This window comes from Triplophysa dalaica, chromosome 7 (genome assembly GCF_015846415.1).
Source record: "Triplophysa dalaica isolate WHDGS20190420 chromosome 7, ASM1584641v1, whole genome shotgun sequence".
Taxonomy (NCBI): Eukaryota; Metazoa; Chordata; class Actinopteri; order Cypriniformes; family Nemacheilidae; genus Triplophysa; species Triplophysa dalaica.
This window is the reverse complement of record NC_079548.1, coordinates 1488674-1506244: the sequence shown is the minus strand read 5'-3', so window position 1 is coordinate 1506244 and position 17571 is coordinate 1488674. Positions and strand designations below refer to the sequence as shown.

General features: G+C 37.2%; 4 protein-coding genes across 7 annotated transcripts; all 4 read right to left on the bottom strand.

The window, feature by feature from the left end:
- Positions 1 to 3205: 3205 nt before the first annotated feature.
- Positions 3206 to 5418, bottom strand: LOC130425988 (gastrula zinc finger protein XlCGF49.1-like). The gene is made up of 2 exons (XM_056752467.1): positions 5230 to 5418; positions 3206 to 5024 (listed from the first exon to the last, which is right to left on the bottom strand). Exons 1-2 carry the CDS (start codon positions 5247 to 5249, stop codon positions 4424 to 4426), a joined length of 621 nt encoding a protein of 206 aa, XP_056608445.1. The 5' UTR covers positions 5250 to 5418; the 3' UTR covers positions 3206 to 4423.
- Positions 5419 to 6634: 1216 nt separating this feature from the next.
- Positions 6635 to 8121, bottom strand: LOC130425989 (gastrula zinc finger protein XlCGF49.1-like). Of its 2 annotated transcripts, XR_008907122.1 has the most exons (3): positions 8074 to 8121; positions 7952 to 7991; positions 6635 to 7761 (listed from the first exon to the last, which is right to left on the bottom strand). XR_008907122.1 is itself a non-coding variant. In XM_056752468.1 (2 exons), coding segments are annotated over exons 1-2 (621 nt in total). In that variant the 5' UTR covers positions 7954 to 8063; the 3' UTR covers positions 6635 to 7142. The 2 variants fall into 2 exon arrangements, 1 of the variants encoding a protein (XP_056608446.1); XM_056752468.1 differs by lacking the exon at positions 8074 to 8121 and having other exon boundaries at positions 7952 to 8063.
- A 1392-nt stretch (positions 8122 to 9513) lies between these two features.
- Positions 9514 to 11597, bottom strand: LOC130425974 (gastrula zinc finger protein XlCGF7.1-like). 2 transcript variants are annotated; one of them, XM_056752456.1, is made up of 2 exons: positions 11547 to 11597; positions 9514 to 10589 (listed from the first exon to the last, which is right to left on the bottom strand). In XM_056752456.1, exon 2 carries the CDS (start codon positions 10562 to 10564, stop codon positions 9755 to 9757), a length of 810 nt encoding a protein of 269 aa, XP_056608434.1. In that variant the 5' UTR covers positions 10565 to 10589; positions 11547 to 11597; the 3' UTR covers positions 9514 to 9754. The 2 variants fall into 2 exon arrangements, with proteins under 2 accessions (XP_056608434.1, XP_056608433.1); XM_056752455.1 differs by lacking the exon at positions 11547 to 11597 and adding an exon at positions 11424 to 11533.
- Positions 11598 to 13459: 1862 nt separating this feature from the next.
- Positions 13460 to 16919, bottom strand: LOC130425954 (zinc finger protein 239-like). 2 transcript variants are annotated; one of them, XM_056752424.1, is made up of 2 exons: positions 16828 to 16919; positions 13460 to 15099 (listed from the first exon to the last, which is right to left on the bottom strand). In XM_056752424.1, exon 2 carries the CDS (start codon positions 15072 to 15074, stop codon positions 13998 to 14000), a length of 1077 nt encoding a protein of 358 aa, XP_056608402.1. In that variant the 5' UTR covers positions 15075 to 15099; positions 16828 to 16919; the 3' UTR covers positions 13460 to 13997. The 2 variants fall into 2 exon arrangements, with proteins under 2 accessions (XP_056608402.1, XP_056608403.1); XM_056752425.1 differs by lacking the exon at positions 16828 to 16919 and adding an exon at positions 16242 to 16818.
- Between the last annotated feature and the right edge of the window lie 652 nt (positions 16920 to 17571).

The following is a 17571-nucleotide window of genomic DNA, read 5'->3' as shown; positions in this document are numbered from 1 at the left end:
GATATTACCGTAATGATACTTATACACGCGCACTCTCACTTGTTCACAGTCAATTCCAATTCTAAATGTATTTATACAAAAGTGCTGTACAGAAAGATCACACAATTGGCAAAAAAGTAATAATTGGTTAGCTTAATAAAATCCTTCGTTTACACCATTTAGTATTACAAAGTTCAAAGCGTTTATTGTAAAATGCACAGTGAGAAAAACAATCGAAATGAAACACACATAAATGACTGAAAAACCATTTTAAGAGACTTCTTGAGCAAATCCATACGCGCTCTTTAAACATCCACATCAAGACCTCCTCTACAGGTCTCTTCTGATGCGCCTGATTAAAAATGCTCAGAATAATAAAACAATCACATCAGAACGCTTGTATGTCTACAGTATACACCAGGAAAGATCTCACCGCATCTATAACAATCAAACACATTTTCTATGATTTTGAAATAAGTGTAACACACACCACAGTGTTACAGAATTTCAAGTCTCGCGCTGCTGCCTCTTTCTTTGGCCAGGCCCAAGAGGCCATATGACTGAAAGGTAAAACAACCAATCACGTTTCGCGCCGCGTCATCTTTAGAGGCATGAAAATGTCCCCGCAGTTACAGACCGGTGTACATTCACGAACGTGTAAAAAGTTAACAGGAACAAAATGATTGTTTGTTTAAGCCATGAACCTCATATACTTTTATGAATCACGCTTTAAGTCGATCGTGATGAATTCTTATAGCACCCGATGTAAACACGGCAGCTTACTTAGATCTAGGATTCGTTTCCAGGCGGACCGTAGAAGGAACCTTGGGTAGATGTATGGCTTATTTTATTTATAAGGGCATTGACTTTTTAAATATGAAATAAAAAAACATTCTAATCGTCACAGTATTCATAAACTTAAAAAAAAAAAATACTCGAGGCCGACATTTTTGGGATCAAAATTCGTGACATAAATCCCTGCTAGCACACCTCATGCCGTCAGCTCTCTGTAACTAGTTGCAGAAAAATAAAACGAATATCATCATGATCGTGTACTAAAGAATGGAAAAGATGTAGATGTCATGTTAATGCACGAACCTTACTCTGCGTATGACTTTGTGCTGTTGTGAACTGAAGAATGCGCTCGCTAAATAACGCAGCATGTCGCCGTTTTATTAAAATACTTTTAAAGGGGACTAAAAGCGATCTCCAATTCTTGTACAGATTAAATAATTACTCACAATAGTTAAGTACACAATAGTACTTTAAATGGGCCTAGCAATGAGGCTGAGACTAGACTGGAGACCCTCTAAAAAACACAAAACCTCAAAGTTTGATGATCCTTCAGCTGACTTTACTGTATAATAATAACACATAGAGTTTAAGCAACGCCATCAAACACATCAAGAATATGAAACATAAAGAGAGAAAATGAATAAAGTATTTGCATAAGAAATCAAATCAACTTCATCTCTTCATTAAAACACACTTTTAGGATGATCTCCAGAGACACTGAACATGAAATCACCACTGACATCATTCACAGTGAATCTGAGGAGAACACAAGACATTGACCTGCATATCAGAAGTGATCGTGTCTGTGTACTGTACAAAAGGTTTGAGAGATTTCTTTGTGTGTTTTTGGTAACTACACAAATATAAATTCAAAGAGGTCTGGGAAACGCTTTTTATAGACATTACTGTTAATTTAATTTAAAACATTGATCTCATTTATGTATTTATAATTTTACACATTTGTACTGGTCTTGATACCACTGGTAGCAGCTAAAACACTTATTGTTTTACCGAAGAAACAGCTTGATGAGTAAGATAGCGGCAAATCTACAATTTTAAGTGTAAACTCTTTCCACAATGATGTTCATTGACGCTCTCCAGTGTGAATTCTCATGTGATCCTTAAGTGTTGTTTTGCGTTTGAAACCTTTTTCACACTGAAGACACGGGTATGGACGCGCTTCACTGTGAATTCTGATGTGATCCTTAAGTGTTGTTTTGCGTTTGAAACCTTTTCCACACTGAAGACACGGGTATGGACGCTCTCCAGTGTGAATTCTCATGTGATCCTTAAGTGTTGATTTCTGTATGAAACTCTTTCCACACTGAAGACACGTGTATGGGCGCTCTTCAGTGTGAATTCTCATGTGATCATTAAGTGTTGATTTCTGTCTGAAACTCTTTTCACACTGAGTACATGCGTGTGGACGCTCTCCAGTGTGAATTCTAATGTGCTCCTCAAGTGTTGATCTCCGTTTGAAGCTCTTTCCACACTGAGGACACTCATATCGGTGGACACTCATATCGGTGCTCTTCAAGATGACTTTTTTGTATGAAACACTTTCCACATTGACAGCAGGTGAAAGCATCGTCTGCTTCTGTATTGGAACAAAACGGTTAAAATACTAATTAGGACAGATAATATGCAAATTGAGAGGCATGGTTTACGGTTAAAGAACAACAGATTTTCAACTTAAATAGACTATCAGTAGGGCAAATTTGGCTACCTTTAGCGAATAACCTCGTCATCATAAATCACATCTACAGATGACTTGAAGAGGTCTTTAAAGATAGATATAACTGAAAAACATAGATTCAGTCTGAACCCTAACAGTTAAAATAACTCGAAATCATGAAATTTTGTTCTTATATTACCTCAGACACTGCAGGGGAAAATATCCGCGTTGTTGTTAGCGCAGCTTCTCTGTTGTTGCTGATATTACCGTAAACACAATGAATGTGCCGCGCAATCTTCCAAGGCATGCTATTACCGTAATTATTGTTGTACACGCGCACTCCCCTCACAAAAATATCCTGTGGTATTCTAAGAGATAAATCATCAAATGTACGACAAAGCTTGTGTGGTAATTGTTTGGTATTCTGTGTTTAAGGGACGCTTTACCACAGAATTGTCTATTGTATGTAATAGTCCTGTAATATTCGTGTGGTACTTTGTGGTATCACTGTCATATTTCTACAGTAATATCACTGAAAATATGATTTATCTGTTGAAATTTTGAAGTATGCTGTGGTATTCATTTTGTGGTATTTGTAGAAGTTAACACAGGGATGGCATTTATGCAGGAAGCGTGGCATTCTATGCGATTACAAAACATACAAATCAGGTTAATCTTAAAATATGAAGTTAACATTTATGCATTAAAATATGCAGGAGCTTTAATAAAAACAGCTTTCAAATAAGACACACAATATTACACATATTATACAAGTTTATTTACTATGTAAAAATACATCACGGTATAATTGATTTCCTACAAACTATGGGGAAAATACAGTGAAGATAATTAAAAGGAAAAATGTTAATTGTAACCACAAAATGAAAGTCAGGCTTGACCCTTTATCTCATCTGTTGAGAACTGACTTTTTCAGGAATCATGTATTCAGGGCGAGAACATAAAAAAAAGGTGCTGTGGTAATCCTGTCATAACAAGATTTTTTGTGTGTGTTTTTTTTTATATTTTACCACAGAAATACCACAAGTAATTTTTCCCTTGTCCACAGAGAATTCCAATTGAGCACATATATAAGACAAAATAAATTGACCGGTGATGTACAGAAAGCTCACACATTGGGAAAAAATAATAGCCGTTTTATAGTCTACCCAACACATATTGTATAGTACTGTATGTCATTTAGGACACAACTGTGCTTTCATTTATTTCATTGTAATGGGATGGTTTCCCATGCTTGGTTTTATACTTGTCCAAGACTAAATAAAGGTGTGTCTAAACAAAAAAAACATTTCTAAAATACACTAGAGCCATTGTTTTGTCTCAAGAGGCACACATGAGACAATGCACTTCTGTAAAAAATACTTAAATGCAGTAAGGCTTGGTCCTGGTTTCAAATAATCCCTGTATAGGAAAACATTTACATTTAGTCACTTAGTAGACGCTAAAGGGATGTACATAGAGTTCAGACAGCAAATAGCGAAATGTCATATATTAGCAACAATACAATAGGCGCTAATACCAAGTTACTAGTTACCACTACAATATTTATCAGATCATATTTCTGAGGGAGAATTTATACATGATCAGCACATAAAACAACTTAAAGTATTATACCATCAAACTGTCCTTATTCATCACTTATATTAAATCTCTTCCACAAACAAAAGTATATATTATTCTCTATGTACATATATATATGAGGTTATGAAAGTCCGTGACGTGTTTACAAAATAATTGAAATAGTTTATAAACATACCTCAAGTCATTCAAGCTTTTTAGAGACATTATTGTGAATTTAAATCAATAAGTAATTTATGTATTTGTATTTGTACTGGTCTTGATACAACAGATAGCAGCTAAAAACACTTACTGCTCTACTGAAGAAACATCTAGATGAGTAAATTGGGTGCAAATCAACAATTTATTGTGTAAATTCTTTCCACAATGAAGACATCTTCATGGACGCTCTTTCTTGTGAAATCTAATGTGCACCCTAAGATTTGATTTCACTCTGAAACTCTTTCCACACTGAGTACAAGCATGTGGGCGCTCTTTAGTGTGAATTCTAATGTGATCCTCAAGTGTTGCCTTGCGGTTGAAACTCTTTTCACACTGAGGACACGTGTATGGACGCTCTTCGGTATGAACTCTCATGTGCGCATCAAGTGTTGATTTCTGTGTAAAACTCTTTCCACACTGAGTACAAGCATGTGGGCGCTCTTTAGTGTGAATTCTGATGTGCTCCTCAAGAGTTGACTTGCGGTTGAAACTCTTTCCACACTGAGGACATGTGTATGGACGCTCTCCAGTGTGAATTGTCACGTGTCTCCGAAAACTAAATTTGTGTTTGAAACTCTTTCCACAGTGAGAGCAGGTGAACGGCTCGCCCGCTTCAGTTCTTTGTTTCCTTTTTGGAGAAAAAATCTTCTTGTTCTTCTGCAAACTACTAGAAGACATTTCCAGCCTTACAACATTCCGGGTTTTCTGACACTGATGTTTCTCCTCAACTTCATTCATGTCTTCACTGAACATCACTTTGTGGTTTAGTGGAACAGACCTAGCAATGGAAAGAAATATCTTTATTTTCACATTAACAACTGTTAACAAAATATTTTAACAAAACACTAAAAATATTAATTAGGACAGATAATTTCAAATTGAGCCGCAGGGTCTGAGTTTACAGAGTGTAAGAACAACTGACTTTAAACTAAACCAAACTAGACTAAACAGTAGGACAAATTTGGCTAACTTTAGCGAATAACCTCGTCATTATAAATCTCATCTACAGATGACTTGAAGAGGTCTTTAAAGATAGATATAACTGAAAAACATAAGAACATGATTCAGTCTGAACCCTAACAGTTAAAATAACATTATAACATCACATTTTGTTCTGATATCACCTCAAACATGCAGGGAAAAACACCCGCGTTGTTAGCGCAGCTTCTCTGTTGTTGCTGATATTACCGTAAACACAGTGAATGTGTCGCTGCATATTCCTTTGACATGATATTACCGTAATGATACGTATATACGCACACCTAACAAATATTTTTTAATGGGTTTTAATGAGGACATATTTGTCCCAACTACCCGAGTGTAACAATAGGTGTAACTAGTTTAAAGAAAATGTATGAAAGCAAATTAGAGCAAAATAATAAAATACATATAAACCTAAATAGAAATTTGCATGAAGTTTAAAGGAGCAGTCCTTGTAACATTTTCAATCTCTTGTTTGAGGTAAATATTTCAGATGTCGCCAAAACAGTACTTATTTAATCATTACCCTTTTTAAATTCATGCTAGATTCTAGGGATGTGCACTAATGTTCGAATATTCGATCCGCAATAACTGTTCGAAAAAAAAAATCTATTCGAATATTTGTATTTTTCATAAGAATAAAAGCTGCACAACAGGGTTAAGTAACCGCTAACGCTTCTTCACTTCATCTGCAAGGATTTTATAATATGCAGAAAATATAAAAATATCTGTACGTGTTCCTTAATCCTTGTTCACTCAGATCGCAACCAAGTTTGAGTATTTTTTAAATATACGTTTATAAGTGTTATGCTCGGCTCACATTCCCATATTAAAATGTTTCAAAACAAGTGAGCCACAGAATTCGTTAACATAAAAATACCAACGTAATATTAAATGACTAATAATAATGCATTTATTTCCATAACTTGTTTGGAGCGGTTGTTCTTAAGTTCATATTCGTTCGTTAAAATACATTAAGTCGTGCTAATTTCAACAACTTGAAGCATGAAAATGTACATTTCACTGCAACCAATGTTAATAAAGAAGACTGGCACTTTTTTCCATACCAAAAAAACTGAATTTTACTTCTAAGTTCAAATAGAGTCGTCGCCTTCAAGTTCCAGCCTGTAAATAAATCCGCACGGAAGCTTTTTTGCATGTTTTAAAACGCGCTGTGATGCCTTGGTTGCCTAAGTTGAAATAAATAGGTGTACTTTTTATATTGATGCAAATGCACTGTAGAGGTAAACCAGGCAAACAGTGACCATGGACGACAATGAAAACATTATTTATAATGAAATGAAACTCCAGTTTGGATTCTTGTCTCAGAGTCTGATATATCCTGACAATATATATCAACATATATTATGAAATAAACATAAATCAAAAGTCTGTTCGAAGCAAATACTTGTGTATTTTATTGAAAACAATATCCTCATTTATGCGTTTTAATTGTACACATTTTTACTGGGCTTGATACCAAAGGTTGCAGCAAAAAACATCTCGATGAGTAAATTAACAGCAAAACTCTTTCCACAGTGAATGTATGCTCATGGACACTCTCCAGTGTGAATCCTCATGTGCACCTCAAAATCTGATTTTAGTCTGAAACTCTTCCTTCCACACTTAGTACATGTGTATCGGCGCTCTCCAGTGTGACCTCTCACATGCGCATTATGATTTGATTTGTGTTTGAAACTCTTTCCACAGTGAGTAAAAGTGTACGGTTGCTCTCCAGTGTGAATTCTGATGTGCTTCTCAAGTGTTGATTTCTGTCTGAAACTCTTTCCACACTGAGGACATGCATATGAACGCTCTTCAGTGTGAATTCTCATGTGCACCTCAAGATTTGATTTGTGTTTGAAACTCTTTTCACACTCAGGACATGTGTATGGTCGCTCTTCAGTGTGAATTTTCATGTGATCCTCAAGATTTGATTTGCGTATGCTCTCTCTTCAGTGTGAATTTTTAAGTGATGCTCAAGCATTGATTTGCGTTTGAATCTCTTTCCACACTGAGGACATGCATATGAACGCTCTCCAGTGTGAATTCTTATGTGCACCTCAAGATTTGATCTCTGTTTAAAACTCTTTCCACACTGAGGACACATGTATGGTCGCACTCCAGTGTGAATTCTCATGTGATCCTCAAGCGTTGATTTGCGTTTGAATCTCTTTCCACACTGAGGACATCTGAACCGGCGTTCTCCAGTGTGAATTCTAATGTGCACCTTAAGATAATTTTTCTGTGTGAAACTCTTTCCACACTGAGGACACGTGTATGGACGCTCTTCAGTGTGAATTCTCAGGTGTTCCTGAAGAAGACATTTGTATTTGAAACTCTTTCCACACTGAGAGCAGGTGAACGGCTCGGCTGCTTGAGTTCTTAGTTTTCTTTTCGGAGAGAAATTCTTGATCTTCTGCAAACTACTAGAAGACATTTCCAGCTTTACAAGATTCTGAGGTTTCTGACATTGATGTTTCTCCTCAACTTCATTCATGTCTTCACTGAACACCAGGTATGGTGAAAAATACCTTCCAAAATAAAACAAATTCAGATGAACAACTCTGAACAATATATTTGAACAAAACTTTTAAAGTATTAATTAGGACAGATGACATGCAAATTCGACCTAAGAACGATTGAGTTCCATCAAAAATAGGATAAACAGGAGTAGGACAAATTCGGAAAACTTTAGCGAATAACCACGTCATTATAACTCACATCTACAGATGACTTGAAGAGGTCTTTAAAGAACGATTCGCTGAAACACATAAGACCATGATTCAGTCTGAACCCTAACAGTATAAATAACCTGAAAACATCACATTTTGTTCTGATATTACCTCAGACATTGCGGGATAAACACTCCTCGATGTTAGCGCAGCTTCTCTGTTGTTGCTGATATTACCGTAAACACAGTGATAGTGCCGCATAATGTTCCGCTGGCCCAATGTTACCGTAATGATAGTTATACACCCGCACTGTCAATGTACCGCAGTCCATTTTATTTATAAAGCATATATAATGAGAATACTTTCCTGGACAACAAAAAATGAACCTTATAAAATAACGTTCTACGAAAAAACACGTCTTTGTTTATTAACAACTCAAGTCAACAACGTATATCAAGTTCAACAATATATATTGAACAATAAAACCTTCATGTATATACAGTACACATAAAGATGAGCTTGTGATGTATTTTGAATGTAATGTGAATGGCTTATAAACATACCTCTATTCATGACAGTGTTCTCGTGTACAACATACAAACCTTCTGACAAACTGAACACTGCTCTTTAGATTATAACACTATTTCCTAATTGCTTGTTTAGATGATTTCTAGGATCTTGACTTTGCTTCACACTACTTAAAGTCAGTACATGTAGCTGTAACATCTAATAAGAAAGATGGTCTGGACTGGAAAACTAAAAAATTGGCTAAATTTACTGAACATATAGCTAATATATATTCCTGAAGTCTTCAACATGATCATGTGTTGAGTTTCATCACGAGTCATCTGCTCCTTCATATCTCTCTGACCTGTTTACATGATGTGTTTGATCAGTTCATCCTGCATCTGTATTAGACACATTCTTTCAGTTTTCTTTATCATTTAAGCATTTATGATCTCACAAATATATGATTGTAATTCATTGTTGCGAGGATCTCATGCAACACTTCTGAATAAACTCCAACTGGTTCAAAATGCAGCAGCCAGAGCCCTCACTAGACCAAAGAAATTTGACCATATAAGCCCTATTCTGTTATCATTGCACTGGTTGCCTATTACGTTCCAAATAGACTTCAAAATCCTGCTAGTAACTTATATAGCATTGAATGATCCTAGTTCAGTGGTTCTCAGCCAGGGGGGCGCAGAGGTACTGCAGGTGGGGTGCGATGGTTCCCCCGAAACCACAACCTTTGGAACTTGAACACGAAAGCACAGAGGAACACGATTGCAAATTGATGGATGGCTATGTTCCGTGTGAAGCTCCACGCTTGAGCGGCCGCGCAGACTCATCGTAGGTCCTGGGCGGATGGCAACTGTAGCCACAACCTAGAATCCCAAGGGATACTACTATGAATCTTAATGCCGCATATGCTCTTAAATTTTCAACCTAGTATTATTTTTATTATTATGATTTGTGTAAAGCTGCTTTGCTTTTATGGAAATTGTGAAAAGCGCTATGTAAATAAAATTGATGGAATCATATTCTCATGATTGTAAATAAACTCCTTTTCTTTTAGATTATCAAACATATATAAATCCAAAGTCTGGGTAAAGTTTTATAGATACATTATTGTGAATTTAATTAAAAACAGTAACCTCATTAATGTCTTGTTAATTGTACACATTTTAACTGGTCTTGATATCACCGGTTACAGCAAAAAACATCTCGATGAGTAAATTAACATCAAAACTCTTTCCACACTGAAGACGTTCTCAGTGTGAATTCTCATGTGGACCTCACAATCTGATTTCAGTCTGAAACTCTTCCTTCAACACTGAGTACATGTGTCTCAGCGCCCTCCAGTGTGACCCCTCAGGTGGTCCTCAAGCGATGACTTGTGTTTGAAACTCTTTCCACACTGAGGACACGTGTATGGACGCTCTCCAGTGTGAATTCTAATGTGCCTGTCAAGCGTTGATTTGTGTCTGAAACTCTTTTCACACTGAGGACATGTGTATGGTAGCTCTCCAGTGTGAATTCTAATGTGCTTCTCAAGATTTGATTTCTGTTTAAAACTCTTTTCACACTGAGGACACGCATATGGGCGCTCTTCACTGTGAATTTTCATGTGATCCTCAAGATTTGATTTGCGTTTGAATCTCTTTCCACACTGATTACATGAGTATGGGCGCTCTTCAGTGTGAATCGTGATGTGCTCCTTAAGATTTGATTTCTGTTTAAAACTCTTTCCACACTGAGTACACATGTATGGTTGCTCTCCAGTGTGAATTCTAATGTGCACCTCAAGATTTGATTTCTGTTTAAAACTCTTTCCACACTGAGGACATGTGTATCGGCGCGCCTCAGTGTGAATTGTCATGTGATCCTCAAGCGTTGATTTGAGTTTGAAACTCTTTCCACACTTGGGACACTCGTACAGTCGCTCTTCAGTGTGAACTCTCATGTGAACACGAAGATGATATTTGTATATGAAACTCTCTCCACACTGAGAGCAGGTGAACGGCTCGCCTGCTTCTGTTCTTTGTTTCCATTTTGGAGAGAAATTCTTGTTCTTCTGCAAACTACTAGAAGACATTTCCAGCTGAGGTTTCTGACCCTGATGTTTCTCCTCAACTTCATTCATGTCTTCACTGAACATCACTGTGTGGTTTAGTGGAACAGACCTAGCAAAAGAAATACTTTTAAGAAATACACTATCAACTCTGAACAAAATATTTGAACAAAATGATTAAAATATTAATTAGGATAGACAATATGCAAATTGGGCTGCAGGGTCCGAGTTTTCAGTTTAATTACAACTTCAGGGCTCGACATTAACGCTTGTACAATGTGTTGTATGGGCAAATATACCACTATTGTATAGTAAAAAAGGAAAAACAAAGAACTTCGAAATATTGAGACAAATTCAGGTTATCTAAAAATGATACAGACTTAATTTAGCCATCTGTATTTAACAATGTCTTTAGTTAGTTATCTGCCTATTCATAATGAACTAAACTTGCGCATTTCTGCCAGTTCTACCAAACTTTAAACCTCTCTAGCACCAGTGCTACATGCAAAAAAGTTAACATACAGCCTTAACACTAATGACAATTTCTTGTTTCCCTTTGTTTTATAATAGTCAGCAAGCTTGACCAATCTAAATCCGAAACAATAACATTGATTGTACTACAGTATAATTCAAATTTAATTTAATTTTTTATCTTTAGACAAGTAATTTTTTTACTGGGTCAAGTGAATGACACATTTCTCAAGCCCTGAACTGTATTGGAAATTAACGATAGTATGGACCAACTCATAGTAGCCAGATTTCTAATTTTAAACAGAACTATGCCTGGGATTAGCCTTAAGACTTGTCTGTGAAACCAGGCACAAGCTGCATAACGTCCTTTTAAAATTACACTTCATAGTTTTAATGCATTCAAGTAAATAAAATAGACTAAACAGTAGGACAAATTTGGCTAACATTAACGAATAACCTCTTCATTATAACTCACATCTACAGATGATTTGAAGAGGTCTTTAAAGATAGAAATAACTGTAAAACATAAGACCATGATTCAGGCTGAAACCGAACTGTTAAAATAACATGAAAACGTGACATTTTGTTCTGATATTACCTCAGAAATGGAAGGAGGGAAAAGTCCACTTTTGCTAGCGCAGCTTCTCTGTTGTTGCTGATATTACCGTAAACACAGTAATAGTGTCGCAGACGCTTCCGCTGATATGATATTACCGTAATGATGTTCATACACGCGCACTCTCACTTGTCCACAGTCAATTCCAATTCAATTAAAAAAAATTAATAAACAATGTTGGGCAAATTACCCCCAAAATGTAGTAAATTACATAGGTTACTAGTAACTGTGATTTAAGAGTAATTAGTTAAATTACAATATTTCTGTCTTTGAATTTTACTGCGTTACACCACTTTGCGTTACTTTTTAGATACTTTGATCAAATTAACAACACAAGTACAAATACCCTACTGAACAAAAACATCACTGGAAACCATTTGGTTTTGTTAAATATCTTTTTGTAGTGTGTTTTGGGCATTATTTGAGTGTGGTTTAATGCTCTCGTCAACAAAACCCAACACATACCTTACCAGTGGAGACTTTTGTTTCCATAACATCACAAAATTGATTACATTCCCATCATAACCATTAAATCCAGTAAAATTTATGTGATGGTCTCGATCGCCTTTTCAGCAGCGAATGCTTTCTATTATGCTAAAATATTGTGTATTGCTGTTCGTTGTACATCCAGTGGAGGTCGATGTGTTAATGCAGAATGACTGTGCTTATCAATGTCACTTTCTATTCGGATATCAGATCACAGCGCAGGTTGGGTGGGACATCAACAAACCGGCAAATACCTGTAGTTTACAACTGTATGTCTTTGGAGTGATGAGAGTCATATGGCTCCGAAATATAGTCACAGAGAAGGCTCATGGCACAATTTAACAAACAATCACTGTCAAAATTGGAAAAGTAGACAAGGGCCATCTGGTGAATTATGGTTAGTGTAGAGCCTCGCAACATATAGCCAAATGACAAGGTAAAACGCAGAACCTTTTTCTACTTACTTTCTTTATGTTTCTATTCTTTTGTATAATACGTTGCTTTCATTTCAACCATCGGATTTCAGTAACATGCAAAAGTATTACAATCATATTATTTTAATCACAGATTAGTTTTTTCTGGGAATGGGATGTGTTGGTAAATTATAAAAAATAATTTAAGGGGGAAAATACATTGTTATAACGCACGTTACTTAGATTGTTACGGATGTACTATTACCCAAATCTTATTAGTAAGGAATTATACTGTGTTACAGCAAAAACTAATATCATACGGTAATAATGTTACTTTTGTAATGCGTTACTCCCAACACGGTTTGAAACTATGCTGCAGAAGTAGGAATATAGACTACTCTAAATAGGAAAATTGGATAGACCTGCACACTTCCATCCTATCGCATGATACACGTACTCTCAAGTGGCCAAGATCGCAAGTGTGGGTATTTTACTTCTGCATGTGATCGGCCCTCTTTTGTCTGCTAGGCCGTATATCCCTTTTTATATATATGATATGTTTTACCTCTTAATCTGTTTCCATTATGAGCTGTTGCTCAGTTGGCGAGAAGTATGCCACACAGGTTTTTCCATTTTTGCATCACTTATTCTGTGATCGATCCTGTGTTCTATTTAAGAATGCTGTGAACATGCACTCATCCCAAATATCTACACCTGGCTTGACCTTGCTCCGCATTCTCATCCTGGCACAGCAAACATGCTACAGACTAAGCCGGGATGCACTTATTAAGCTATGTCAAGCTGCCCCTGACTTTTTAATTGTATTTTTGTGCAATACCCCCCAGTTCTCGAAGTCTTTGTCGACACCTCATAGTTTGATGATTGTCATATCTACGGACTTCTGCTGACTTTACTGTATAATAACACATAGAGCTCAACATAAGACAGCAAACACCACAATAATATGAAACATAAAGAGAATTGAAATGCTTCTTTTCGTTCATTTTTTTATTCATTAAATGACTTGCGTCTTTAAATGAGTTAAAAGTTTGTCACAATCGTTCTGTTCAGCCGCAGGTCCATGCGATACTAGTTACTTCCATGAACTATTTATAGCCTCCATGAACCAATGCGATCCACTTCAGAAAACATGTGTTACTGTCTGGAGGCGTTTGGATTAGTTGCATGATTGATGTATGCACTTTTTGAGTTTCTAGTACAGACATTCAACACAATGACAATACAATATAAAGTGATCAAAGAAGAGTGGCTCAAGACAGAAAAACGAACAAAAACGACATAAGTATTAGAGAGCTCCAAACCGAGGAAGCCATCTGCGGCGCCATCTTGGATAGTGCCATCCACCACCATTACCAAGCTGGGAAGAGCAAGGATATTATTTAGTATAACTTTGACCTTCTTCTTTAAGCGCACCACAGTTGAATACACCTGGTGAGTAAAATATAGGCTAATTTAAGTTATCCAATGAAGTGTTTCTTTAAAAGCAAATCCACATTTTATGGTGAAGACATGTTCATGGACGCTCTCTGGTGTGAACTTTCTTGTGCAACTCAAGACGTGTTTTCTGTTTGAAACTCTTTCCACACTGAGGACATGTGTAAGGACGCTCTCCAGTGTGAACTCTGATGTGGACATCAAGATGATTTTTCTGTCTGAAACTCTTTTCACACTGAGTACAAGTGTATCGGCGCTCTCCAGTGTGAATTCTCATGTGGACCTTAATCGTTGGTTTCTGTCTGAATCTCTTTCCACATTGAGGACACGTGTATGGACGCTCTTCATTGTGAATTCTCCTGTGGACTTCAAGCGTTGATCTCTCTTTAAAACTCTTTCCACACTGAAGACATGGGTAAGGGCGCTCTTCACTGTGAATCATCATGTGCCTCTCAAGTGTGGATTTCTCTCTGAAACTCTTTCCACACTGAGGACATGCATATGATTGCTCTTCAGTGTGAATTCTAATGTGCACCTTTAGATGATTTTGCTGTCTGAATCTCTTTCCACAATGAACACATGGGTATGGGCGCTCTCCAGTGTGAATTCTAATGTGCTCCCCAAGATAATTTTTCTGTGTGAAACTCTTTCCACACTGAGGACATACATATCTGCGCTCTTCAGTGTGAATTCTTATGTGCTCCACAAGATAATTTTTCTGTGTGAAACTCTTTCCACACTGAGGACATACATATCTGCGCTCTTCAGGGTGAGTTCTAATGTGGTTCTCAAGCGTGGATCTCTGTTTAAAACTCTTTTCACACTGAGTACATGCGTATGGACGCTCTCCAGTGTGAGTTCTAATGTGCTCTTCAAGCGTTGATCTCCGTTTAAAACTCTTTTCACACTGAGTACACGTGTATGGACGCTCTCCAGTGTGAATTCTAATGTGTCCCTCAAGTGTTGATTTGTGCTTGAAACTCTTTCCACACTGAGAGCAGGTGAACGGCTCCTCTGCTTCTGTTCTTTGTTTCATTATTGGAGAGAAAATCTTGTTCTTCTGCAAACTACTAGAAGACATTTCTAGCGTTACAAGATTCTGAGGTTTCTGACACTGATGTTTCTCCTCAACTTCATTCATGGCTTCACTGAACATTACTGTGCGGTATGATGGAACAGACCTTCCAAAAGAAATAAAAACATTCATTTTCACAGTATTTAAACAAAAATATTTGAACAAATACTTGGAATAGGATATTATTTAGGACAGATAATATGTAAATTGAGGTTTCGGGTTTAAGAACAACTGATGTAAGTTTACTGAACTCTGAGTAGTCTGACCCTCACCCTGCATGTCAATTTGCATACTACCTGTGCTGAAAAGTATTGGGCATAAAGATAGTAGGCTGTGCCCCAAATCATATTATGTTTAAATAATTGAGTTAGAAATAATTGATCTGCGTGTATATTGCTTTGCTGCACAATAAATATATATATACTTTTCCATAACAAAAATAACGCAAACTTTTAGGGCATATTCAAATTAGTCAAAATGGGACAAAACACGAGCTGCACGGCTGCAGAACGTGCATTAAAAGTTACACTTCATAAATAGTGTCAATGCATTTAAGTAAATAAAATAGGCTAAGCAATAAGAATAATTTGGCTAACATTAGCGAATAACCTCTTCATTATGAATCACATGTACAGATGACTTGAAGAGGTCTTTAAAGCAGACGCGATTTCTTTAAGACTGCAAGGGAAGCTCAGCTTCCCCTATAATTGTCAAAAAATGAATGGTCAAATATATGTACTATTATGTTAACATTTCATTGACTAAAAGTGCCTTAAACACGTTCATTTCGAACGAAAACAATTTCGTTCAGAATCAGCTACTTAGGTCGGCTGACTCGATTTCCTTCTCATTCATTCCCGTAGCGTACAGTGCATTACTCTGTTGAAGCCCAGCGTCCATTGACTTCAATGGGGCTGCTTTAAACTGTTTTTTTCAGTGCTTAGAAACAAGACGGTCATTGGATAATGCTGCGATTATGTCCCGCCCACGGACCACAGCGTCTCTGGGATGAATGGAGGAGTGGGCTGGCCCGGACTCCGAGCGTCTGCGTGATGATTGGAGGGTCTGTCATCTCTTTTTAATCCACTTTTATGTCCTAAAACGCTCGTTTTTTGGGGTCGACAGCTTATAAAAACGTATTTCTTGTTTTTTTTAGCTTGTTTGCTATACACATTGTCACATATCAGCTTTTAGACAATGTTTTTTTTTTTATAAATCATAAATGACAAGGAGGCGGCAGCTTCTCACAATGCAAAGAGACGTTTGGTGTGGACGTGGGCGTGGTCTTCAGATTATGACGCGTATCACTCTGTGTCTCCATTTCCAACTCAGTCCCATCGCGGATTTTGCATGTGTAGTCGAAAGACAAACTGCTGCAACCTTCATCGTATATTTCACACAATTTCACACCACATTCATTGTTTCAGTTTAACATTATTACCACATTTCCTCCCGTTGCTTCTGATCTTTTAAAGAGGGGAAGCTCATTTTCTATATATGAACTATATGAATTAATGAACAAACGATAACACAATGGCCCAAGGCCGTTTAAGCAGCCTAGCTCTGCTGGCCATTGAGAGGACACTGGTCAAGTCACTGGAAAAGACGCCTAGTTGGTACGACAGGGTTACAGAGCATTTTCTTGAAAAGGAACGTAGGGCAGAATTTACATATGGACAATTTTTATGATTTAGGCCGAAAATGAGCTTCCCCTCTTTAAAAGATCAGCAGCCGACACTAAGATAGATATAACTGAAAAATATAAGACCATGATTCAGGCTGATCCCTCACAGTTAAAATAACATGAAAACGTGACATTTTGTTCTGATATTACCTCAGACACTGCAGGGAAAAAGTCCGCTTTTGTTAGCGCAGCTTCTGCTGTTGTTGCTGATATTACCGTAAACACATTGATAGTACCGCATACTCTTCCATCGACATGATATTACCGTAGAGATAGTTATACACGCGCAGTTTCACTTGTCCACAGTCAATTCCAATTCTAAATGTATTTATAAAGCACATACTAAAGACAAAATAAATGTACAACAGTGCTGTACAGAAAGTTCACACATTGGGCAAAAAATAATAACAAAACAGTACAGTTTCCCTGTACGATTCAATTCTTTCTATGCTGTCCACAGTGAATGCCAAGACGAGTGCGAAATGTAAGAATAAAGTTAAATAACATACACAGGCACTTGTGTACATACATACAGACAAACATTCCATTCCATTTTCTACCGCTTTATCCGAACTACCTCGGGTCACGGGGAGCCTGCGCCTATCTCAGGAGTCATCGGGCATCAAGGCAGGATACACCCTGGATGGAGTGCCAACCCATCACAGGGCACACACACTCACTCATTCACTCACGCACTCACACCCTACGGACAATTTTTCCAGAGATGCCAATCAACCTACCATGCATGTCTTTGGACCAGGGGAGAAAACCGGAGTACCCGGAGGAAACCCCCGAGGCACGGGGAGAACACGCAAACTCCAAACACACAAGTCGGAAGCGGGAATCGAACCCCCAACCCTGGAGGTGTGAGGCGAACGTGCTAACAACTTAGCC

What these genes read in the sequence shown, in the direction of transcription:
- LOC130425954 (XM_056752424.1), bottom strand. Translation starts at nt 15,074, where the DNA reads ATGTTCAGTGAAGCCATGAATGAAGTTGAGGAGAAACATCAGTGTCAG.
- LOC130425988 (XM_056752467.1), bottom strand. Translation starts at nt 5,249, where the DNA reads ATGAGATTTATAATGACGAG. An exon ending in ATGAGATTTATAATGACGAG is followed by an intron (nt 5,025 to 5,229) that starts GTTATTCGCTAA and finishes TTCCATTGCTAG; the next exon opens with GTCTGTTCCACTAAACCACA.